Below are 25,126 nucleotides of genomic sequence, written 5' to 3'. Positions count from 1 at the left end.
TGCAAAAACCTTTTTGACCTCTGAAGAGCGTGGTTTTGGAGTATAGAGATTATGGTTCTCCGTAGGGATCCGACATATGACCTCTATTTAAGAGTCAGTAATTCCTAACAGTTATGGCACCGGCAAATCCCCCACTGCAACAAGTGGAAAAAACAGGCTGCGGACTAGATAGAAGGCCTGATGATATAGAAAAAAAATTTCTGAGCTGCAAATATTCATTTTACTGGAATTTTATATGTAACTGGAGTTTAAAAAAACCAAAAAACCAAAAAACAAAGGTGGAACTGGATGCCAGCACAGTATGCCTATAATGAGATCTCAACGTTCATTTACAAAGACTTTCTATGCGCGAGCAATGGACACGGAGGGAGGGACACGCTGGCTCCTGCTGTGCAGTCCGGCTCAGAGGGTGGAGAGAAAAGGACGAGTCGGCTCTGCCTGCCTTTCATCTCCCCGGTCAGAGAATCACACACGCAGACAGAGCAGGCCACATCTGGAACCCTCGTCGACTTATCTCCCTCTGCGCTCACAAGCTATAAATCACCCCGTTTGTGTGAACCCTGCTTCAGACCCTGCACCTATCCCCACGTTATGCTCACTAGTGCACCTGAGTCCAGCTTGCTATTAAAAAACCCTGACCAGAACAGGAAGCGAGACTTATTTTATAACTAAAGTTTATTATTAAGAAGAAATGAAGCACATGAACTGATGGATTCAGTTAACAGCTGTATTTTACTGACACTTTAATGTAAATTGGAGTCACTAACAGGCAGAAAACAACACTGTTTTATCTCAACCGGATTGTTTTAAACAGCATGAGAGGCCAAGAGATGTAATGTAAACGCCAAACAACTGGAGCCACACACACACACACACACACACACACACACACACACACACACACACACACACACACACACACACACACACACACACACACACACACACACACACACACACACACACACACACACACACACACACACACACACAAAACACACACACACAAAACACACACACACAAAACACACACACACAGGACCCCATAAAGAGTGGAAATAGAGATTCAGATTATTAGCTTCTGCTAATGAGTGTGTGTACTTCTATCCTTAAGTCTTGAGGAAAAGGAAGAACAGTATGTCAATAAGAGGGTTCCAGAAGCAGGGCTGGACCGCGTGTGTTCTGGGTGTGTGTGTGTGTGCGTGTGCGTGGAGGAGCCTCAGCTATGAGCATGTTACAGTGACCTGACTGGACAGGACCTGGGACGACCGGAGGAATGTAGAGGCTGTTCAAGGCTGACATAACCCAACAGAGGAATGTAAATACCATCTGCATGACCATTCTCACACACACACACACACACACACACGCACGCACGCTCAGTCTCGTATTTCTATCCTTGTGGGGACCGTCCATTGACTCCCATTCATGTCTAGCCCCTAACCCTGACCCTTACCCTAACCCTAACCCACACCACAACAAAGCCTAACCCTAAAGAAATGTTTTTGCACTTTTACTTTTTTCAGTAACAACAACATGGTCAAGAAAACACTGTTTCTCCTACTTAGGACCGGAAAAAGGTCCCCACAAGGCACGTCGTTCCACGTTTTGCTATCCTTGTGGGGACATTTGGCCCCAACAAGGATAGAAATACGAGAACGCACGCACGCACACACACACCAACCACTACCTTCTCCCTCTCGTTTGATTATTCCCTTCACTTTTGCTTGGGTTTTTGTTCTCAGGGTCTCTTCTGCTTCCACTCACAGGAGAAATCTTCTATCCTGGAAACTGTTTTGATCTGACAATTGCTTTCCCTATTGTGTTCAGCCACATCAGAATGGCTGTCTGCATCTCCTGCATGGTGGTGGTGGGGGTCGACACACCAGACAGTGGGGGGGGGGGGTTGCCCACAGACTTACAACTTGGACCAAAAAGCCTTTTAATAAGGGTGAGGAGGACACTGCAGTTTAAACTGAAATAAATAAATGAATTAATGCAATGTCTGTGAAGTCACTGTGGACTGTTTCAGACTCTTTCGGCATTAAAATTGCCCACAGTGTTTCTTCAGGCTTAAGAACAGACGTGTCTGAGCTTAAATGCAGACATAAACAAGCAATGTGAGACTGGGGGAAAAGGAAAATCAAAAAAAGGAGCATCAAATCTTCACTTGTTTGGGGAATGGCTTTGTTTCTACATCAAAAATGCACCGTCTTTGCATTCATACATCCTGTGGAACATATCTTCTGTTGTGACTCACCTGCTAAAAAAAATATCAAGTACAGAACATTTAATTGTAGACTGGAGCGAAAAGCCGTGGCGGCATGTCACAGCGATGCAGCAGAGGTGACAGAATCAACCGGGAAGGCCCCTGTTTGAGGACTCCGGGGTCTTCGAGCCTCCTGACCTCCCTCAGCTGTCAGCAGAGAGCAGTTACACAAGCCTCATTAAGGGCAGACAGCAGCCGGGGCGCTTCTCATCACGTCACAGGTCTCACATCCCGCATCTCAGGGTCCTCAAACCCGGCTCCTCCGGTTGTTTTCTCCGAGTCTGCTGTTACATGCCCGGGGCTGATTCTCAAGGGAAAGCTTCCCACGTGCACGTCTGCCTGCACACGCACGCTAAATCCACGCCCTTGCCTTTTTATGTTTTGTCTACTTTCTGGCCCCCATTCTTAGAGAGTAACGGCTCTGTCAGCCAGGCGAGGAAAAACAAACCTTGTCAGGCTCGTAAGCAGAGATAAATCATGTCAGCGATATATGACTAAGACTCTCACTGGGAAGTGATCGCACGCTGTGTGTGTGTGTGTGTGTGTGTGTGTGTGTTGTTGTCCAAGAGATGCATCTTAAAACAATTCCTATGGAGGACTGTGCATCCGCAGGGCAAGCATTCATCATCACCGTTCATCTTCAACACACAAATATGCGCTATCTGCCCGCCACGTCTTCTGGGACAAAATGTACAGGCAGAGAGGACGTTTTCTACGAAGACCTTACACCAAATGTTATCGTTTTAGGAACCAATGACAAGGAGATGCTTCACCAGATTAGACTCACACACACACACACAAAAAAAAAAAAACATTTCCAGGCTTCTGAACAGCTGCACACTCAGTACATAAATCAAGATCAACTGTATGTTACTGTTTGCCTGTCAAGAAATGTGCAAACTACCGCCTGAAGGCACGCTGGCAGCCTTGTATGTATCATATCGCTGCGAGTCGGCTACACGCGTACTGCTTCTCCGTGGTGCTCTCGCCGTGCGTCAGGGTGCCCTCGTTCTCCGACAGACCTTTATAGAGGAATCCAGCTGAACTCAGCGTTTCTGTTTGGCACTTCTACGCTGCTACGAGCAGCGTTCAGAGACAGAGCCGTGTTGCTTAACGCCTTACACGAATCTGAGCTGGCAAATACACAGAGCTGACCACTGGAATCCTGGGGCAAAGTATGTAAATTTCACGTCTGACAGCTCTGACTGATTACAGCAGAGCTGCTCGAGTGCTCTTACACTAGACGTTTATTTCACCTTTGCTGGCAGTCTGTACCTCAAAATGCCACGGCCCTCATTGTACAACCGCTTCGAGGAGTAATCGGTATGAAAATACAGTTCCCTTCACACAAAAACCCAGAGCTCCCCCATTCCCTGCTGGGTAGATTTTACTCACGGTGCAAGCTGAGGGAGATGTTGATGGTGCGGATGTTGCCGACGTTCTTCAGGTCTTGGATGCTGGCGCACTTCAGCTGGGTGGCGGCGGGCGTGTCCCCCACATCGATCCAGCAGACCGTCTGCTCGGCGTAGATGAAGTCCATGGCCATGGTCTGCTTGGTGGGGATGGAGGGCAGGCGGGACGTGGTGCCGCTCAGAGACGTGCATCTGATGTCGTGGAGGTTGGCGATCAGCAGCACGGGGGGACGATCCACGGGGTCTGATTGATTTAACGAGACACGCAAAGGTTACACACACACTCAGTGTTCAACTGTAAAACAAACGACGAGTGTCTTTCCGTACCGTTCTTGGCTTTGCAGGAGCGGTTGTCCGGCTGAAGCAGGTAGCCTTCCACACAGCTGCAGGTGTACGAACCGTTGGTGTTTGTGCACGTCTGACTGCACGTCCCATAAACACTGCACTCATTGAAATCTGCCAAAAGAATAGACATAAATAGACATATAATTTCTAAATATTTGCATCATAGATGAGCTGAAATGCAGGTTACAGTCACAAGACAAATCACACCGTTACTCCGAGTTGTACTTTGGCCAAACTTAAATAACGCTGACAAATCGCCACCCACCTTTACACGTCTTTCCATCTGCAGCGACTTCGTAACCATGTCTGCAGTAGCAACGAGGGCCGTCGTGAGTCACCGCACAGTGGAACTGGCACCCATGGGAGGCACAGTCTGGTGCTTTTTCTGAAGAACGAGAAGCAGGGAGGCACGGAAAGAGAAGGAGAGTTATTCACTGCAGAGACGTGAAGGGTTGAATCTCCACTGTGAAAACCACAGCGGACGGCGATCGTGGGTGTATGTATGTAAGATTTGAACACGAACGCGTGTGTTTTTATGGAAGCATGTGAGAGACGGGGGTGATTTGAATGTGCACACATTAGAGGCCCTCTTCTTTCCCATCCCCAGAGGGGACTCAAGGACACATCCTTTTGGCAGGAAATGAAAGAGGGGAATCCACACATCCCCTCATCGTGCCCTCTATAGGATGTGCATGTGAATGCAGATGTGTGTGTGTGTGTGTGTGTGTCTGGGCTCGGAGATGAATAGAGCTGGGTGTCTGCCACAGATAGCAATGATAATCGGTCAGCCGGCAGCGCTCATCTGATCCCACTGAACAAATGATATCTCAGAAAGCGTTCAAGAGGCTTAAGCTTCCACTTCTGCAAAGTGTTTCATTACATACTTGAGTGCATCTAACAAGAAGCGGCGGGTGACCCTCATTGGGCGGGTTCTGAACCGGAGCCCGTTAAACCTGTGTACAAATCCACAGAGATCAGCTCATAAGGCAGAGAGCAGTATTTACAAAGTGGATGAGGTCTGCGTGTATTTATCAAATACTTTTCCATTAGTCACCCGGTCTCTACATGTATTTTTGAGCTATATAAAGTCCCAGTCTACCCAGGCTGATGAACCACTTCCACAAACAAGTTATCTGGACACGGAAGTTGGCAATTACACAAAAGTCTCGGGCCTTTCAAGTTGCTATAAAGTTTACTTGGAGCTGTCGTCAGAGCAATATATTCAAGCCCATACTTGTCAAAGTACAGGCTTGGTGACAGTAAGCTGAGTCATGACCAGGATGTTTTATGGTGGCGAACAGATGTGTACAAACTCTCTGTTTGGAAAAAGATCAAATGGAGTGATCACAGTACCATAATGACTGAAGTTCCCAAGTTCTCACTCAGAGAAGATCAAAACCAAACCAATCTTTAAGAAAAAAAAAAAAAAAAAACATTATTCCCAAAGGAATCAAACAATTGGAGTTATACGAGTTATGAGGAACTTTGATATTTAATCAGTGTGTGATGTGCTGGGTTTGAGCGGGGCTTTCCATCTTTACTCAATGCACAAATAAATCTGCTGAATCGCCTGAATCGTGTTTTGTATGGGGAAAAAAATCTGCCTCCTCACAGTTACTGTGCAAAAGCTGTGTTTAAAAAAAAAAAAAAAACCCAACAAGAATGTGGTCCTAAAATTATTTTTCTAGTGTAAACATTTCGAAATACACATTTTTCCATTGCTTACACCATTTAAATATGATGGATAAAAATGTTCCAAGAGACCTCAGAGACTGTTACAGCAGGTGTATAATCATCAGTTAAAATCTCTTGGTTGCAGTGCATGCTGGGTGACTTTCTTACACACTTTCATCATGTAACCACCGGTGCACATGTTTGAAGCTGTTATTTTCTCACACGTATTCAAAGAGTGAGGGCAAAATATTGTGAAAAGAGCGCGTTGGATTGATGACAGCTGAAGCTATTATTTCAGCCTGATATCGCAGCGCCACCATGGAAACATGGGAAGGTTGCCTCAGCACATTCACATCCATGTTTGTTGTGTCTGTCTGATCCTGACCAGAGCAGCAGAAAGCACCTCCGGGTTTGGATCTGCTGAGGTTTCTTCAAGGTAAAACAGACTTTTCTCTCCATTGATGCAAATGTTTCCTCATGTGGGTTTTTTTTCCTCCTTTTTTTTGTTGTTATGTAAAAGAGTCATGAGCTGCCTACACTGGAACTAGCACTATATAATTAAAGGCAAACGGAATAGAATTTAAAAAGGTTAAGATGTCGAAAAATAAACACTCAACCAGCTGCAAACCGAATTGATTAAGAAACAATCATTTAATAATTCACCACAGGCAAACTTGGATACAAATTCTAAGAAAAGCTTCACACTCACACCACCACCCAGAAAAAAAAAAAAAAAACCTAAAAAACAGTGATTGGTCATGGACACACAGTGTGTACAGCAGCTAGAACGGCTGAGCTGTGAAGAGCAAAGGACGGAGCAGTGAAGAGCCCTTATTACATAAAGCCTGTGGCACTCGGCATCATAATAACCCTTTTGTTGTTGCTCTAGTGAAAGGAAGAGTCCCCCAGCAAACACTTTAGCCCATAGCGAATCTATTCACCCGGCTTCACACTGGGAGAAACCACAGGCAGCCAGAGAGCTAATGTATCCACAATATGCACCTCTGTCCAGGGTCAGTTTGTAGTGTTTGTTACCTGCGTGCTCAGCTCAGGGTGGGCGACAAGAACAAGAATCTTAGTTAAATGTCAAAGACAATTGTAAATGTACAAGCTTTTATTTTTTTCATGCTTCATGTGAACACGACATCTCAGCTGACTTGAGCTGAGTCTCTCAGAAACATTTTCGTCATTGGCAGACTGACTGAAATGCAATTAAAATCTGAACAGATAATACACCAGGGGTGTCAAACACATTGCAGTTCAGGACTCACATACAGCCAAATTTCATCTTGAGCGGACCAGATTGGAGAAATGGTGTCGTAATAAAATGCAAATTTCAAGTTTATCTTTGTTGTGGCACAGAGCATACACAACAAAAATGTCACTGTTTTCCACAAAGCCAGGCGATTACTATGGAAAATAACTACAAATTCAACAGAAAGCCAATTTTAATGGAACCTTCTAGTGCAAAATCTCATGAAATGTTATAATTATTGTGTCCACGGTGGGTTTGGAGGGTGAAATACATAACATGCTTTCAAGGACAGACTTTGATGATCTTTCATGGCTTAAATATAAAGAAACCTCTTTTATAACGATTAAAACCGTGTATAAAGAATGCGATGTTGACTCTGAAAAACCTCTTGACTGATCTGAATGATCACTGTAGCAATGTCATATTAGAAAGAATGTTAAAATAAAAACTGTAGTTAAAAACAATTCCAAAAGATCTACAAAGATCTACAGTCAAACCAGCACTGGCAGCAAGGCGGACATTTGACCAGGGGTTAATGAATCAAACAAACAAATCACACAGCGACGCGCAGGAGGCCTTCAGGCCTAAACAAGCATGCAACAGTTATTGATTCTGTTCTGCAAGGACAGCAACCCTCAACCTCACTCATCTACAAGCTGCTGAAGAGAAGCAGTCTGCAAGAAAAGCACCAAAAGACTGAGTTTTAGTTGCAAAGACCCTGAACTGGTCTAACACCGGAGTGTGAGAACCGGAGCAGACATCAGTGACTCAGCAGAGGAGACTGAAGCCATGAGGTATGCCATAATGACAGCACAGGCTGCAGTGGCGAGCCTCTGAGGCTGCAACCAGCCTCTGCTGACACTCAGTCCGGAGCTGGTCCTGCCTTATGGTGGCCTGTTCACATCACTGCAGGAAAATCTTCCACTGCAGCGGACAGGGCCGAGAAGAAATCCAAAAACAAAGCAGACAAAAATGAGCAAATCAGTCCACTGGCAACAGAAGAGTCAGAGTAATGGGAAAAGTGACGGGGATGGAAAGAAGGGATGAGCTGCCCTTGGACTCGGGAGGGAGGGGATGAGGAAATTTATGAAAGTTGACATTTTCCTCTACGAAGGAATCGTGCGGCAGACGGTCCAGGTGCAGCTGGGTCACATGGGTTCGGTGAGGCGCAGAACCGGGGGTCACATGTGACGTTACACAACAAAACTGTCAGAAGTGAGTGATGATAAACTGATGAGTCACAAACTTTTCCCCTCAACACAATCACTTCCTCTATCCATCAACAAACTCCTAAACTAAGCTGTCCTCTAAAACTCAACCTCTCTCTGCATTTCTAGAACCAAAATCTGACATGGAAAAACAACAAACTTGAAAGACTTATACCCCTTTCCCACTGGCCAAAAAACCCACGAATAATCGGCTCCTCGTGGCAGTGGGAAATGTTACTGCCTCCGTGAAGCAAGTGTCTCAGATATTATTGTCCGGGCCACCAAGTTGCTGACCGCTGGGTGTACACTGTGTTCAGCAAACAGAATTCTTAGACGACACGACTGACCAGGAGTTGAGCTGCCTTCCAAAAGAAGTTGAGCGCATTATGAGTGCATCATTGTCCGACTCCGCAGAGAAAAGGAGCACTTCCTTAGAAGTGCTGCTGAAAGCGACAAGCAGAAAGATGAGGAACACTGGCGGGACTTCTGCAGACAAGACAAAGAAAGAAGTAAACTGGAGAAAGCAAACGTTGCACGGCGAGAAGGAGCGGCTGCAGGAACAGAACCAGCTGCTGCAGCAACAGTGTGTCCGACTGCAGGAGGAGGAGAGCGGACAGCGAGATCGCCCTACTGCTGGTGGACAAAAACCAGGTCCGTCACCAGCCGATGGACAGTAAGCTCCTCTGCAGCAACATGGAGCTCCTGATATGATCCCACCATCAGTGAGCCTCTGGACTCGCACGAGAGGATCTCCTGGATTTCCAATAGAGTCCAATGCTTTGTGTTTGAAACAATACATTGCAAATAAAAGCATGTCCTGGTAATTATTGCACTGGCATTCTTTATAGAAGATATGAAGTTAATTCAAGCTGCTTAAGCCGATGGTCTTCACACGTCACACTTTCAAAATGGAATGGTATTGGTGAATTAAGAGTCACTTCCAATAGCAGTCTGGGGGTTTTCTCGGGCTTTTCCATCGTGTGACATTTCAAAGAGGCAATTGACAGGACATTCCTACCTTTGTGCTCTCACTGTCTAGAAACAAGTCTTCACATGCCTTTGTCCTCAGTACGCAGCTGACAGGAGCCCACTGTTTCCTCACACGCTGCCATCAAATTATCTCACTTCTACTTTAACTGTGTTCCCCAAAACACCTGAAGTCTGTTTGAATGAGCTTTCAGGAGTTCGCACACGTTCAACTGATATATTGGCTATTTGACCAACTGCACCAAGCAGAACAATAATTTGCACACACATATTTTAAAAAGTCATGCAAATATTCACCAAATACTGATTTACAAAATCATCCAACCCAAATCTAACAGATGATTCAATCTGTAAAGCTACTGTGTGATTTCCTGCTTCCGTAATTCATCTGATCATTTACAGTAGCTGTCGGGTTGGGAGAACCTGTCCCAGATGTCTGTGTGTGTGTGTGTGTGTGTGTGTGTGTGTGTGTGTGTGTGTGTGTGTGTGTGTGTGTGTGTGTGTGTGTGTGTGTGTTTGGAAAACCATTCAGCAGGGAGGGAAACCAATAGTGAACATAAAGTGTATTTACTGGCAGTAGTTTGCAGGCTTCATTATCAAAGGGGGCAAAGTAACCATTTGCAAACACACAAAGGGCAGCAGGTTGAGTAATGAGCAAACAGTGGCTGGGTTGGTCCCCTGACGGTGGCGGCCCGCTGTCCAGACCTGAACTTACACAAACACAGATGCCCCAATGAACCGACAAAGTAGACACACGCTAATGTGACAGGTTTCCAGACACCTAATGGAAATTTGACTTTCTGAATGAACTGAAAAAAATCTTCATCAACATGAGTAAAGAAAGATTTTCCGAACACTTTACAACACTTCTATATAGGGATGGGAAAAAAAGAAGCAATAAAACAGGCCTTATCATGTGAGGCAAGTCTGGTAACAGCAGCCAATAAACTCATTTAGGTCAAGACCCACTCATGAATAAAGATTATAATGTGGTCTTTCCACAGGCCGCCTCGAGTAGCCTCAGACCGACTCTCATTCCACGGTTAATGGGACATGAAGGACAATGAAAGCTCGTAGGTAAACAATAGCATCAGGCCACTACAATAAGCAGGGTTTTCTCAGAGACGGCGAGTAAAAGAGAAAGGCCCTCCAGAGTACCGCCATGACCCCATTTTTTTTCCTCCCTATCAATCAGGCAGTTCTCGGGGAGGCAGGTCTAAAGGCCTCCACTCCCAGCAGAGGCCTCATCAGCCACAAAATGACAATGAAAGGATAAATGCAGGCCTGCAGATCAATGGACAGACTCCTCTCGCTTCTTCACGGCGAAAAAAAAAAAAAAAAAAAAAAAAAAGCATGAGTGGAAACAGTCTGGAAAGGCTAAGCAAACAGACTTTAATGTCATTAAGCACTAAAGTTTGTGTTTTATTGCGATTAGGTTAACAAAACAAACACTACAAACATGCAAATCTCCCATAAGAAAAATCAGTGAGCACATGAATATAAAGTGTGTAATAAAAAAAAAAAGTTGAGGGTCCAAAAATAACTTATCCTCCCTTCCCATCGGTCCACAACCCAAATATTATACAGTATCTTGCATTTGGAGGTTATTAAAAGTGATTTATATCAGCTCGTTTGTTACGCGACACCAAATAAACACGAAAATCCAGACAGGAAAACAGAGAACATGAATTTCCAACATGGGGCCGATTTATTTCTTTCCTGCTGCCTGGCAGGGCAAGAAGTTCAAGAAATAATAAATTTAAATATATATAAGTAAAATATTTCCACTATTTTATTCGATCACAGAAAATAAATGTTTTATAATGCAAATACGGCTCCTTGTTCCTTTTTTTTTTTTTGGTATTCTAACACTGAGGACATCGTGGCTTAATCACATCAGTCCTGACTTCACCTTCACATCACTCCTCAATTCAAAGCGCGCTCCTCCGTGTCGACGCCACGCCGCACGCTTTCAAAACACTTTTCAAATCTCTTTCAGCCAGATCCCATTCCTGCCTGACCCGACTCCCTCACACCCCTGGCCACTCTCTGTCAACAACGCCGGCGGGAGCAGCGCTCGGACACACTGACCGACAGAGCGTCCTTTCAGACGTCAGCGGCCAGGTACGGTTGCACAACTCGTGCGAGGAAACACTGCGATGCCTGTGAGCGCCGTTCCCTGAAAACTCACAAACAGCGACGGCCAAAGTGCTGCACACACTGCTGTGTTTGTACGTGGGGGGAACGTGCGGGTGTGAGAGTGCACGTGCGCGCTGCAGGCACATGAGCACGCAGGTGAGTTGGAGTGTGTGTGTGTGTGTGTGTGTGTGTGTGTGTGTATTTGTGTTGACAGCTGCCTGATGTGTGTCGTCGGGGACAGGCGGTGGGCGGTGCGACCGGCTGACATCACCGCCGGGTTGCATGAAAGGCCGGTCCGCCGTGTGGGATATTTAACACCTTCACCCACGCGGCACAACGCGGCACGACGCCATCAGCCCGACAGCACTGCTGCTCCTGCCACCTCAGCTCATCACACCGGTCTGACTAACCCGCTACAAGTCGCTTCATTTACTGATTCATCTCTCTGCGGATCATATGTAGAAAATTATTTATTTGTGCTGTGATGAGGACTATTCTGCCATGAAGAGAAAAACAGTCCAAAATAGTATATCTGACAATTAATACAAAGGACAGTGTGAGGATAGTATTTGTGAAGGTTGAAAAAACAATCAAAGCTTTGGTTATTTTATTTCTAAGCTCATTTTAGATTGTTACAATACCTATTTTCCAACTTGGTAGACACGTCGTTGATATATAACGTAAATATGAGATTAAACAATGTCATAATTCAAATTGACAGTGAAATGAAAAGAAAACAGGCGGATTCTTGTGTACCATGGATGTGGAGCGACATGAGTCACTGCAGCTACAAACCAGGCAGAGCTTCAGATGACTGTATCTGAGCACGGGCTTTGATGAAGGAAGCCCGCGTGTTTGCTCTATTGTCAACTGCGACAAAGACAGACGCTATGGACTCAATATGTTCCATCTCTCATTCCTCTGTTGTCTCTAATTAATAGCGGAGGATTGGAACGGATTGGTTTTGCGGCTGCCTTCGGCCCGAATGCTCATTATTCCTGCAGCGACTGGAGCCGCAGCCTCCCGGCTCAGCTGATTGATAAATTAATGACTTTTTTTCCTCCTCGAGGAGGAGAAATTCCATTGTACTTGCGAAAGCCTGGGAAAGACAGCTCATTAAAGGGCCTAATAGAGGAGATCACTTGATGGAGATTAAATTTTGCGATGGGACGACAAGAAGATGGCCACTTTCTTTACAACGGCAGCAGGTCTCTGACCGGCGACATGCGGAGCAGGACGCAGGAGGCAGATAAGATCCCGACGCTATCTCCTGGATAGTGCGTTTCCCAGAAAGTGAAAGCGTTTTTGCGAGCTTGGCTGTGCGTCCGTTACCTCTGCAGTGAGGGCCCTCGTCCCAGCCGTCCGAGCAGTCCGGGACGCCGTCACACAGTTTGCTCATGTGGATGCAGACGTCCACGTCCAGGCAGCCATGTTCATTGACGGGACACTGATTCACCCTGTTGTGAGAGCCTGGAACATGAGATCAGGAGAGAAGGTAGTTAGGAAAACAGCAGCAGCAGCAGCATGGGATGTAAATATTCAAACTGCAGCCTAGTAAGTGTCACATTTAAGCCTTCAATGAATCATTACGTTTCACTGAGGATACACTCAATTATGCAACTGACGTATGATTTCCAATAATCCAACTCAACACTGATAACTTCCCCCATCTGTCTATTCTTCTATACTATGCATTTATCAAACAGTAAAGAGCTCACAGCTCATTTGCAAAGTCTCTTCAGGGATTTCAACCATCACACACTTTATTTCAAAAGACAGGCCGCGAGTATGAATTGGGTGCAGGAGGCTTCAAGGCTCTTCAGTGATTAAGGCAGCGCCGTCAATCTGCATCAATAAAAACGTGAAGCTAATTTACAGAGATATCTTCTGCACATCATTTCGTCCTCTGTCGGTCTTGTGCTGCGGTGAAACAACAGAAAGAAAAACTCCTTAAATTCGACCCGATATCAAATCGTATCGCAGACTGCTGAAAGATCAATTCCTCTGTGGGCGTTTCACTTTTTGGAACATTGAATCAGTTTCCAGCACGTCTCAGAGACACGGAGCACGAGCTGACGCACATGTGACGGCGTATGTGAGCATGTGCAGCTCCAGGTTGTGCAGAAAAGGACACAGTGAAATTTGGTCGGCACAGGCGATCACTTGGCAGACAGTCAGGGTAAATTATTAGGAAATTACAAGAGTAAACACTGATAAAGAAATACCGGATCAAAAAGAGTGCACAGGGCAAAGGACGATTCGTCCTCCGGTCCAGCAAAAACAGATTTTTTTTGTTGTTGTTTTTTTCCTAAACCAGAGGATAGAGTATATGCATTCTCCCTCACACTCTCTCTCTCTCTCTCTCTCCCACTCCTCTATCACTGCTCTCAGCCCACACTGCAGAGCAAACAGTTTGCCTTGGCTGTTTTTCTTCTTCCTCCTCCTCCTCCTCCTCCTCTCTCTCTCTCTCTCTCTCTCTCTCTTCCTCCCTCCCTCTTTCTCTTTCTAACATCTGCTGACCCATTTTATAAAAACACTCCAAGCAGAGAAAATAAAGTTCACCTCCTTCACAGGAAACTATCTGTAGAGTTCTGCGGGTTATGTGCAGAGCGGGGAGAGGCTTTGAGAGGATGGTATCTGAATATGTGAAGCTGAGCTGCAAAAACCTGCTTCAGATGTCTCTCTCACACACACACACACACACTCCAGACTGTGAATATTAAGCAGCTCATTTGACCCTCATTCCTGCTTTTCTCTCAGTGGAATAAACGCTTATCTGAAGTGAGACACTGAGTATAGAGGGTACCATGCAGGGTTTGAAAGTATGAAACGCGATTTTAAATTTGAGAAAATTAAAGTATAATTGGCATGTTGGTGGAGATGTAGGGATTTCTTAAAGTTTGAAAATAGGAAAAAAAAAAAAAAAAAAAAAAAAAGAACATCCACATTCCTCCATGAATCAAACGTTGGACATTCATAAAAATGTACATGAGGGAGGAGGCACATTTTGTCTGCATGCCGGCATTCCCTGAGGAAAACCACAAGCATTCCCCGCGAGTTCCTCTCCATCCATCCAAGAGATTAGTAACCGCACACAGAACATAAAACGTGACTCGGTGAAAACAAGGGCCTTAAAGTGACATGAGCTCCAGTAATGATCCCTCCGCAAGCAGCGTGCGTGGAAAATGTGCCGCACTGGAACAGAGAATTAGCTTCTAATGCGCGTGGCTTACGCAGAAGGAGAGTGGCTCTCCCATCTGGGGGGATGCTAACATATTAGCAGCCCTCCCGCAGCCCCGGTCGCTAAGCCAGCCTGATTTACATTCAATAAACTGCCAGCGTGGGGATTTTCGACATAAACTGCAGTACCAGGAATAAACTGCCGTGTACGCTGGAAATGAAGCCCCTGCCAAGGATTTAGCGTTTGTCGACAGTTTTCCAGGGAGCAACAAAAGACAAGTCAGAGTGAAAGTCATTCTGAATGATGCACGCTTGCAGAAATTTGAGTCGTCGCAACAGTTTAGCCTTAATCACGGAAAGTGACGTGCTGAGGACTGACAAACATAAACACACACATCTCAATAGAATTAAACAACCCGCTGCACAAAAATTCACATTTCACACTAACAATACAGAACAATTCCAACTGATTCACACTTTGGCAAACTTCTTGCAATGGACAACTTTTGTGCAAGAATCACAAGACAGATGAGAATTGACAGGATAAATACAGGGCTTCTCCACGCTCACGCCATCATTTCTGCATCAGACATCAAGCGAAGCGGAGCTCATGGAGTTCAGAAGCAGATGGAAACCACACCGACATGCTGGGGAACGAAGAATCTCTCACACGGAAATTGAGAAATGTTCAAGAGCACTTGAGGACATCTGTGTGACATCTTCACGCAAATAAAGAAGTTTAAAGTTCAAGCGCCGCATTCGCAAGGTCTTTTATGAAAACCGCAAACCCCCGACAGCGTCTTTCAGTTCTCATATGTTGAACTGATAGAAAGGCATGGTCACAATCTGGTCCTCTGGTAGTGGAAAGAACATTTCTGTGGCAACCGCAATCATCAAAGCTGCCCATCCGTATGCCGCACTGCCCCAGAAATGAAGACAACCAACCCACAGCTCCATCTCCCCCCCGCAGCCGGAGCCTCGAACGCACGCTCGTCCTGGCCAGGCGGAGAGCTGAGTAACTTTTTGAGAACAGTGTAACAACAGCCAGCAATACACAACAGACAGGAAGAATTGTTTGAGTACCACAACACAGTAATACCTTGGCAGGGGCTGAATAGGCACCGGCGACAGAGAACTAAATAGAAAGGACAATATGGGGGATTAAATAACTCTGCAGCGGGGACAATGAGATGGACCCAGCACTCCTCGCTCCAGTTTGGGAAGTTGCTGGCAGCGCATAACAATAAGATCACCCAATACTGGCAGCGGATATTTTCTGCATCATCAGTGAAAGATTGTTACTGTGTGGAGCTGAGGGGGGAAAAAAAATCATGGTAGAATGTGACGTTTCTTTTCTTACTCACATATATGAACACAGAGGGTGTTTTACAGATGAGAGTCATCGAGAATAACAATCCAGTTCCATCATCTACTTCGAAATTTTTCGAATAAGAAACTGCAAAAACGATATATTTCCACTTGAAAAGGCATGTAAACAGGGGCTTAGGACATGCAAATTCAATTATTTTCATCCATGTTTGTCATGTGTTTGACGTTCTCAGATATTATAGTTCAAAACTCAACAGTTCAAGTCTCCGAGCATGTTTTTCACTGCAGCTTGAGAGAGGAGATCAGAGGGAACACTAGGTCAACACTGACATAATGTAATACCATTAAACCAACAATCCTTAAGAACGGGATGTTCAAAATGTACACGGGGCTGTTAAGACTTGCTTTTACAGTTTGTCTCCTGCTTTCATGCACACATCCGTTCACAAAGGATTCGGCTTTTCCCTTTGTTTTAGTGAATTCATCTCACCGGTTTATCTTTTTGATAGGCTACAATTCTAAGAAGCATTAAATTATCATCTTTAATTTTGTCTTAGTTTGGCACCAACTGATCCATCACTTCTAAAAAATATCAAATAATAATAATAACCCTATGAATAGATGATGAAGTTGGATTGCAATGACAGTGACTCTCAGCTCTAAAACTGCCAAATCCCAGGAGAATATGAACACAGAGTCATGACAGTCTGGAGACGCCATTGTTATCGTCCATCTACATGTGCAGAAAAAAATATTTGCTATGGCCGCGGCATCAGCATCTCCAGAAAGTTGCGTTTTTTTCCTATTTCCTTGATATTGGAGAAGGAGCATTTTCAAGAAGTTCCACCTTGGAAGCCGTTCTCAGGAAGTTGCTTTTTCATTGGCTCCGAGCACTATTTTCATGTAAACAGACACTTAAAATAAAAAGAAAGTTTTGCATTTTCACTAGAAAAGGTTGTTGTGCAAATTGGCCCTTAGCATACTGAACGCGAGTTGAGTGATCAGGATAAACTGATTCAGCCTTTTGCTGACATCTAACCTCTCGCCTGACTGCGTCTAAACTGCCTCTTCGCTCTCTTTCTGAAATTAAAAAAAAAAAAAAAACCAGCTCGAATTTGTTCTCGGCCAACAGATAAGACCGATCACCCCATGACTCACATTTCCTCCATGCTCTTATTACTTCTGCTGTTAATTTTGCTCTTCAGCGGTGTTATTATGTGGCTTCACTCTGGGATTGCTCAGATTCTACTGGCGTTTTGCAGCCGTGAAGACAAAGTGCTGCAAGTGAGAACAATGCCAGAATCCTGCAACACGGTGCTTAAAGAAAAAGAGGGGAAATTACAACCCTCAAACCTATTAGAGGGCGAGGAGGGATAATTACGTTATTGCATTTAACTCTGTGATATAATAATACATCCTGGCTGCGTCCTTTATGATCGCTGTTGTGAGAGCCGCTCTCTTATCTCTCCATCAATCTCAATGAATCCCATATAAAAGAAATGAGCGCTGCGGTTCATCTTGATTAACACAAAACAAACTATTAGTCATAATGAAAACTTCTAAGTTCTTATCGCAGCGTTCAGAGTGGAAACCTAAAACGGCACATTTTCCCTGAACGAAACGAAGGTCGTTTTAGGTGATGCACCATTATCTGTGCCAGCAGTAATCCTGGAGTACAACTGTGTGACGTGGAGTACAGTCTCTTCCCTCCAACACCTCCGGCTGTGGATCCAACCCTCCCCCATCTCTCAGTCCCCCGTAGTTATGCAATGACCTTAAATTTAGATCCCCTGTCGATCTTTTGTCCCGAGCATAAAAGCCTGCGTTTCTTCCTGCTCTTTGGATTCCATGGCAGCCTCTGACTGACTCCCATAAAGTCTGCTGTCAGCTCAAATTAATATGTAGCGCGGGATGACAGGCAGGCCTGCCCACCGCCGGGTCGCCCCACTCCGGATTCACACTCTGCGGCTGCACATGGTCAATCTCCACTCGGAGAGCTCTCGCTTTAAAACTTACCGTAATCTGACCGCATGATGAACAATCACCTCGCAACGTCGTTTTTATGGCGATCGCGTTGTGTGGTTCGCGGTTTAAATTTACACTGGCGGGGAAAATGATTCCCGGATGAAAAAAGTCAAAGTAACACTACACCGGGAGTGTTTAATCTGAGTATCAAACAGAACCAGACGGGCTGGAAAAAAGCAGCAACAAGTTCATTTTGACTGTGTATAAGTTATCAAAACACATTTAGTGAAAATGTGTGTATTTCCCATGATGAGCGTTCACAATGGTTTTCTGCATCTCCCTTTAGAGTTCGATGCAAATTGATTGAATCTATTCCCACATGCATTTCTGCAGATTAAAATGTATTAATGTATTGGTTACAGGAATGCAAGACAATATTTTTTAGCGTATTTAGGTCACATACGACTCTATTGTGAGCAATCCTTTTCAAATAATGGCTCATGTTCCTGGTACCATTCCTGGTCCAAGTCTCGGCTTTGGGACATTTCTGTCTGGAGTTTGCATATTCTCTGTGTGTACAGTGGTTTTCTTAGGTCGCTCTGGTTCAATCTCACACTGAAAAAGGACATACTGTATTTGAGATGAAGCAGTATTAATAACTGGAATAAAAGTGTGAAAGTTTTCCACTTTCACTGGAAAATGTTGCCATCAATTATGACCCCAAGTAATATCCTCCTAATTTTCTGTTTTTCCTACTTTATAGAATCTCTGATGAAGAAAAGATTTGAAAATCAAATGACGCTAGTTTGCAGAACCGGTTTTAAATTCTGTCCAGAGGACAGGTAGCAGAGCATCCATATCAGAATCCACACTGCACGCCAACAGTGAAGCAGAGAAACATCAAAGTGAACCAAACGACCTGAGCAGGCAGGAGGAAAGGCTGGAGATGAGATATTAGGGAACAAAGATCCAGGGTGTAGCTTTTTGCGTTGGACCAGCAGGAAGGCAGATTGTCACAGGAAAGGAAAAGCGATGGAGGGAAGGAGACGGGGTGCAGAGGAGACAGCGGAGAGAGGGAAGCGGTGCCTGCGTGGCGTGAGAAAGCCCTGCGCTGGAGGTTTGTTGATAGGCTGGCGAAGCTGAGGAAGGCTCAGGGCCACAGACCAGAGGGATTTACAGGGGCTTTGCTTCTTCCTCTGTGGAAGCAGCGTGTCAACCGCTGCCACTGCAGACCCTCTTGCCCCTTCCCGGTGCCCCCTGCTACTGCAGCTACATGACTGATTACAGGCCATGAAAGGACCCCCCTCCAACTCTACTGTAAAAGGCTGCTTCCATAGAAATAGGATCACAGCCTTACAAAGACATTTCCATTTTCCTCCTCAGTCTAAATGCTAATCTGCCCATTTTCTCAGATACAAAGGCTTCTTCTGTAGGGTGGCTCCTTCTCCCGATCGCTCCACGCCGCCGTCATATCCCACCACCTCAAGCAGTGGGCTGAGCGTGGTCGTCTGGGAGAGGCTGCTGAGGCATGACAGTCATATGGACCCGGCAAAGGACCAAGCTGGCAAAGGTCCATGCGTCCACGGAGGGTCTCAAGGGCAGGAGATGGACAGATAACCTTGCTGTGTGGCCCTCCGCCGCCCCTGGCAGCTGCGAGCAGATGATAACTCAATCTTCCCATCAGACCTCGGTACGAGCTCGGCTGCTGGCCATGACAGGCACCGGCTGTGCAAATTATCTAAAGCTATAGAGGTTGCGTGCCACAACTTTTACATTGGACAAACTATTTGAATACATTTCCCAAGCATGCGTGTACGAATTGTCCAACAACCGACATGGAATTACAAATTCACTTAAAGTATGCTATGAACAAGTTATTGGAACAAGCGTGTCTGGTTTGAGGGTGCACATTTGGGTATTGTTATATTAAATATCTCTGAGCCTCTTCAGGCAAGGGTCTCTGTTTCATTATGAAACTGCATTCCAGGGGATATCCCCTCAAAATGACTTTTTAAGATCAACAAGCAAAACAAATCAACATGTTTATGCGTCTTTATACAACCTGCATTACCTCCGAAAGGCAGTGGAGACGTTCACGTTAAACCAGAGCGCACGTGGACGGAATGAGCGCGCAGCTCTTTGCTTGAGTTAACTTTTCAGCCCATTTTCTCTGAATGGGAGTAGGATGGGAAAGTCCACAGTTTGGGAAAAGATAGGAGGTGTATTTGCATGACTGAGATGCATCTCGACCCCCTGCTTTGTAGTCATCCGGCGGACATTTTCATGTTAAATCAGGGGCTAACAGAGAATTAGCGGCAGACAATTGTTGCATAAGGTCTTTTTTTTTTTTTTTTTCCTTTTGATGTTGAAAGGGATTCCTTCATGGCAGGCACTTCTCATGATGGAGAAAGTGCTTACATGCTAGCTTATTCTAACATCTGTTCTCGTTCCCTGGCTCCACCACAATGAATGTGGTTCACGCGAGAGTCGTAATTGCATGCAGACTGGAAATGCAGACAGAAAGAGTCAGTGAGTTTCTGTGAAACAATTGTTCCAACTGACCAGTGAAATGGATTCAACCTAGTTGCAAAAACAAGTTTTTAAGAAAGTGTTTCTTGAATTGAAATGAAAGACCTGAAAGCAATTACGATTTTTTTTTTTTTTTTTTTAAATTAAGACAGTCACACAAACTCTCTCAATGGATCTACTTTTTTATGCTGCCATGAAACTGCTTTAACAGCTTTAGCTCACACTGTCATCTTAGCCTCAGATCAACACATGCTGGACAGTTGATGCGATGTATATTATGCATGAAGCAATATAACTCCCAGAACTTTCCCACTGTGTGCAGGGTGAAATGCACTCACTGGGTTACTCTAATATCCTGTGTTTGGTTGGTTTATACTCCACTTCTCATGCTTTAATCTTTAAGAAGCAAACTGAGTGTTTTTTTTGCTCTGGTCGTTTGGATGGCAGCATTGAAATTCCCACAAGAGGATTTTAACAACGGCGTAATTGCACCAGGCTTCATTTGACAAGTGTGAACACACCCCAACAAAAACCCCTTGAAGATACAGCTGTGTGTGTAAACTGGATGGCTAATAAACACAAATACAAAAAAAAAACAAAAAAAAACACACCCACCCAAAAAAAAAAGACCTCATTCCGATCTCTGTGGTCTCCAATTTATGAGTTCCATGTATATATATACGTTCTGAAAGCTCATGAGCATCCAGTAAACTGTCTCTCGCCATTCAGTCTGTGCTGGATAGAAGCAACACTGACAGCCACCAGCCATAAGAGCATTACAAGGCATCAGCCTGGCAGAGAACACCATCGTTGAGACACACACAGCATAAACTTTTGCCCCCGGGGGCGCATGTCGGCCACTTCCTGAGCCCAAAGCCTGTATGTAATTGAGGTGAAATGGCTTGTCTGAAACCAATTGAAGCCGTGCTGCTAGGTGGGAGTCAGGGGAAGGATAACGGGGTCACACCTGCAGCCAGGAGTCTGGGCAGGCGTCCTCCACCGATGGCTATCTCAGTACGATGTGTTCACATGAGCCTTAAGGGCTGTGGTGACTGCACAGCTGGCAGTCAGGCCATAACTTCACTCAAAACACGAACCGCTTCATCGCGGCTTGAATGCCCGTTTAATAAATGAGCCCACAGGATGAGCATGCCAGCACACAACAATGACCCCACTGCCGGCTCAACCACGGCATGTCTGCGCCTCGTGAGAAGCGACGCTATAAAGCCCGCGACAGTGGCAGAAGTCTGTCTTTAGCTCCTCGGTGAAATTACAGCCTAGACGAAGAGTTTGGAAACGACAGGCAATTAGCCCCTCAGACAGTGCGATGCTTGGGAGTGCGCTCACTCCGAGCATGGACACTGGAGGAGGAGATCACAGATCCGAACATACTGACAACACACAGCCGTCTGATAGCAGAAGACTTCACGACCAGCAAAAACAAAGCAGAAGGAAGAAAACAAACTGAAGATTTAAGCTTGAGAACGAACCCATGAATACAAACCGAATCTAATTTGCATTTATCACAAACATTCCTTTGAAGTGAAAGAAAAAAAAAGGTCCATATTTGACTTGTACACTGTTTGTATTGTGACGCAGTGATTTACATGGAGTCCAGACTGCGGGGAGAGCCCACAACATGAACACAGCGAAAGAAGAAGGAGCAAAACAGAGCTGAAGTGTTTCACAAACCAGGTCTGCAGCCAGTAATTAAGATGAACTGGAGATAATGTCATAATTATAGCAGCAGGCATCACTCTATTTCCCATCAACTTTAACACAGTGAATGAGACGGAGGCTTGGGAGCATGTTGGAACAAAGGTCTGGAGGGGAGGGAATTTCTTGAAGCGTTCAGACAGTTCTAAACGCCGGTCTGAAAGTGAAAGCTAGACTTCTGTAAACTCTGGAACTATGAGTCAACTTTGAAACAACACAACCGTATAACCTGTACACGACCCAAACCTGTCACATTTCAGCTGCATTTAATGAGGATCAATGTCTGCTTTTACATCTGTTTCCTTAACAGGACTGTTGAGAGCGAGAAGATACTGGCGGAAGCTCTCTGGTTTGGGTTGAAAGTGGACCAATGACCTGCAGAAGTGTTTCAACCTTTGAACGGAAAAGCTTGGATGAGGAGAATTAAAGACTTTTCCATTCCTGTGAGTCAGAGGAGGATTTTAAATAACCTCCAGAGTCATCACTCTAATCCTCTAAACTCTCCGCTCTCCATCTACATTCACTCCGCGGCGCTATCTGCAGCCTTCCACCATAAACACCTCTCAACGTTAATTGACGGATCGGCTAAACAACTGTGGATATAATCATACAGTCTGGCCGCCTTCATCACGATATTTAAAAAACGCTCTCGTTTGACTGTGCACGTTCGACTGCAAACACGGTGAGAAAGTGCACAAATACCAGTAACCGATATTTATTTTGACTGCCTCAAGCCTAACGTGAATGGAGAGACGCCTTCACTAAAGGTGAAGCGACAGGCGGAGTGGAGCCCATGGGAAGTGGGTAATTGAGCAGAACGTATCTTGATGTTCTGGTGAAACGCTGCTCCTCGTTTCTGCCTGCAGAAGATGAATCACACCATTGTCTGTGTCACCAAATTACATAAGTGCTGCAGAAAACTCTCTCACTTAAACTGCCTGGTAGAAAACAGGCAGAAATTGAATGACCGTTGCCTGCCTGAATGGAATTAGGAGGCGCACGCTTACATGTGAATTACTTCAGTTCAGTGATTGCTTCTGATTGGAGTTATTTACCAAACTAAACTGGTGATTTTCTTCACTTCCGAGACAGCTGCATAACTCTGTCAAACCTCCTAGTTTATATTTATTTTTTGCTGAAATATTTTCACAAAAAAAAAAAAAAAAAATCATGATTTGGAGAGAACTCTGCAAATGCCAGGGATTTGGCTCAGTTTTTGGACTCCGGTGTCTCTAAAAGTTCCATTTATACTCTCAGTGCATTTTGACCTCTTTCATCCTCCTTGTGGTCAGACAGTATTTGACACGATTTAAAAAAAAAAAAACACCAATGCAATCAAATCAGTCAAATTAGCTGAAGTTATTTGTGCAACAACTGCAGACTTGAAGGAAGAAACCAATTAATAAAGACACTGAGATATCTCAGCATTTCATACGTACCTGTTCACAGCTTCATAACACATCTTGTTACCCTCAGCTATGTCACATTTTCAATCTTTAATCCAATGTGTTAATGCTTAATTGTGTTTTTACCCACAACAACAAATCCCTTAATGCTGGGTGTCAGCTGCCTGTTGGTCCCTTCCAGACTATAGTGAGAATGCTTGCGGCATGACAGATGTGAGGTGTGGCACATGCAGACAGTAAAATCGCCATTAGTGGATGCATATAAACAGAGGAAAGGCTTTTAGCGGGGAGAGTTTACAGATGGAGAGGCTGGGCAGATGAAAAAGGTTAGGACAGGACTCTGAGGGACTGCACGTATCCTGTGAGTCCAGACAGGAGGAGACACGTCCCCCAACATTCAGACTAAACACGGCCGCAAAATAAGAGCCGTTATCCAGCGGAGGGGTCAGAACCTGCATCCTTATTCAGGCCCAAATGAAACTGTCTTTTCGATGTGGCGTCACGTGCCGGACCGACACGGTGCCCGTCTTATTTTTAAAAAAAGAAGAAAGTCTGGAGAACAGATCAGTAACAGTCCTCATCACCCAGAGCAGCTTGGTGGGAACCTGTGAGTTCAGGACACAAGCCTGCACAGGAACCATTTCAGCAGCCATCCAATCAGGCACACTCACAGATATCTGGCGATTCGTCCGAGCCATCTGGACAGTCCTTCTCTCCATCACAGCGCCATCCTTTGGAGATACAGGTGACCTGGTCCTTACAGACAAACTGCTTGGAGCTGCAGGTCTTCGGATGGTCGTCCAGTTTGGGAGCTGGGGAAAAGGAAATAGGGAAAAAGTTTATGAGTCATGAAAAGCATCTGTGACTGTAAATGCTTCTAAAATCGCTCGTGCTGCCATTCAAAGAAATGTCAAACTTCTTCCAACGCTTTCCTTTTCCAGCACTTCCCAGGAATATTTTTCTCTTTCTTTCTGAATCTACATCAGAAGTTTCCAACATCAGGCAGCAACAGATCACAGTTGAGCCGCGTAAAGCAACACATCAAGGTCAAACCAAGTTTACAATGATGTTCTTGTATCAAAAGACCCACAGGCACACTTTATTCAGGAGGAAAAAAAAAAAAAAACTCAAAGTTTACGACCAACAGTGGTTCCTTGTAGTTCTGGGTTTGTTTGTTGTTTCCCCTCTTCTTAAAGACATCTTTTTTTCTTTTCTTTTAATTACTCCTAAGGTGTTTTCTGACTCTCACCACAGAGGCTCTTTCATGTGTCACGGTGGAGACATAACTGGCCATTCAATCACCATCTGACCCATGGGAAAGTGCAGAGCACGGTAGTTCTGGGCAGCAAGTCAGCACAGATTGTTGAGGTGTACCACGGGCGAGCGGCACCACAGCAACGCTCTCGACCCGCCGGCCGCCCCACACTGCTGACTCGCCTCGAATCAAAGGGAAACGCTGCTTCAGTGGAGCTCCAGATTCGGGTGTCAAACACAGAAATTCTGTCGCTTTTTACTTCCTGAATTCGTCTCATCACAAGTAATCGTAGAAGAGGAAAACACATTTTCTCACTTGGACCAATGGAGGTGGTTTGGGTTTCATTAGCTTTTTCCCCTAAGAGGCGGACTCCTCCCTAATTCAATAAACAAGGTAAAGCTGTTCTTCTCACAGCTCTGAAAACGTCTGACCCTGGGAATTTTCAGAAGTACTTTAC

The 25,126-nt window shown here is 45.0% G+C and overlaps 1 protein-coding gene across 2 annotated transcripts in view; it reads right to left on the bottom strand.

Moving 5' to 3' along the window:
* LOC115408014 (low-density lipoprotein receptor-related protein 1-like) overlaps positions 1-25,126 on the bottom strand; it is a 77,848-nt gene that overhangs the window by 41,173 nt on the left and 11,549 nt on the right. For both annotated transcript variants that reach the window (XM_030118591.1, XM_030118592.1), the window contains exons 2-6: positions 24,086-24,226; positions 12,622-12,759; positions 4,292-4,411; positions 4,009-4,137; positions 3,665-3,925 (exon numbers count right to left, since the gene is read on the bottom strand). In XM_030118591.1, the coding sequence (XP_029974451.1) occupies positions 3,665-3,925; positions 4,009-4,137; positions 4,292-4,411; positions 12,622-12,759; positions 24,086-24,226 (789 nt within the window). The remainder of the gene's footprint in view (positions 1-3,664; positions 3,926-4,008; positions 4,138-4,291; positions 4,412-12,621; positions 12,760-24,085; positions 24,227-25,126) is intronic.

The sequence above is a fragment of the Salarias fasciatus genome, chromosome 20 (assembly GCF_902148845.1).
Source record: "Salarias fasciatus chromosome 20, fSalaFa1.1, whole genome shotgun sequence".
NCBI classification, from domain to species: Eukaryota; Metazoa; Chordata; class Actinopteri; order Blenniiformes; family Blenniidae; genus Salarias; species Salarias fasciatus.
The sequence above is the reverse complement of the archived record's forward strand: the minus strand, read 5'-3'. Positions and strand labels throughout refer to the sequence as shown.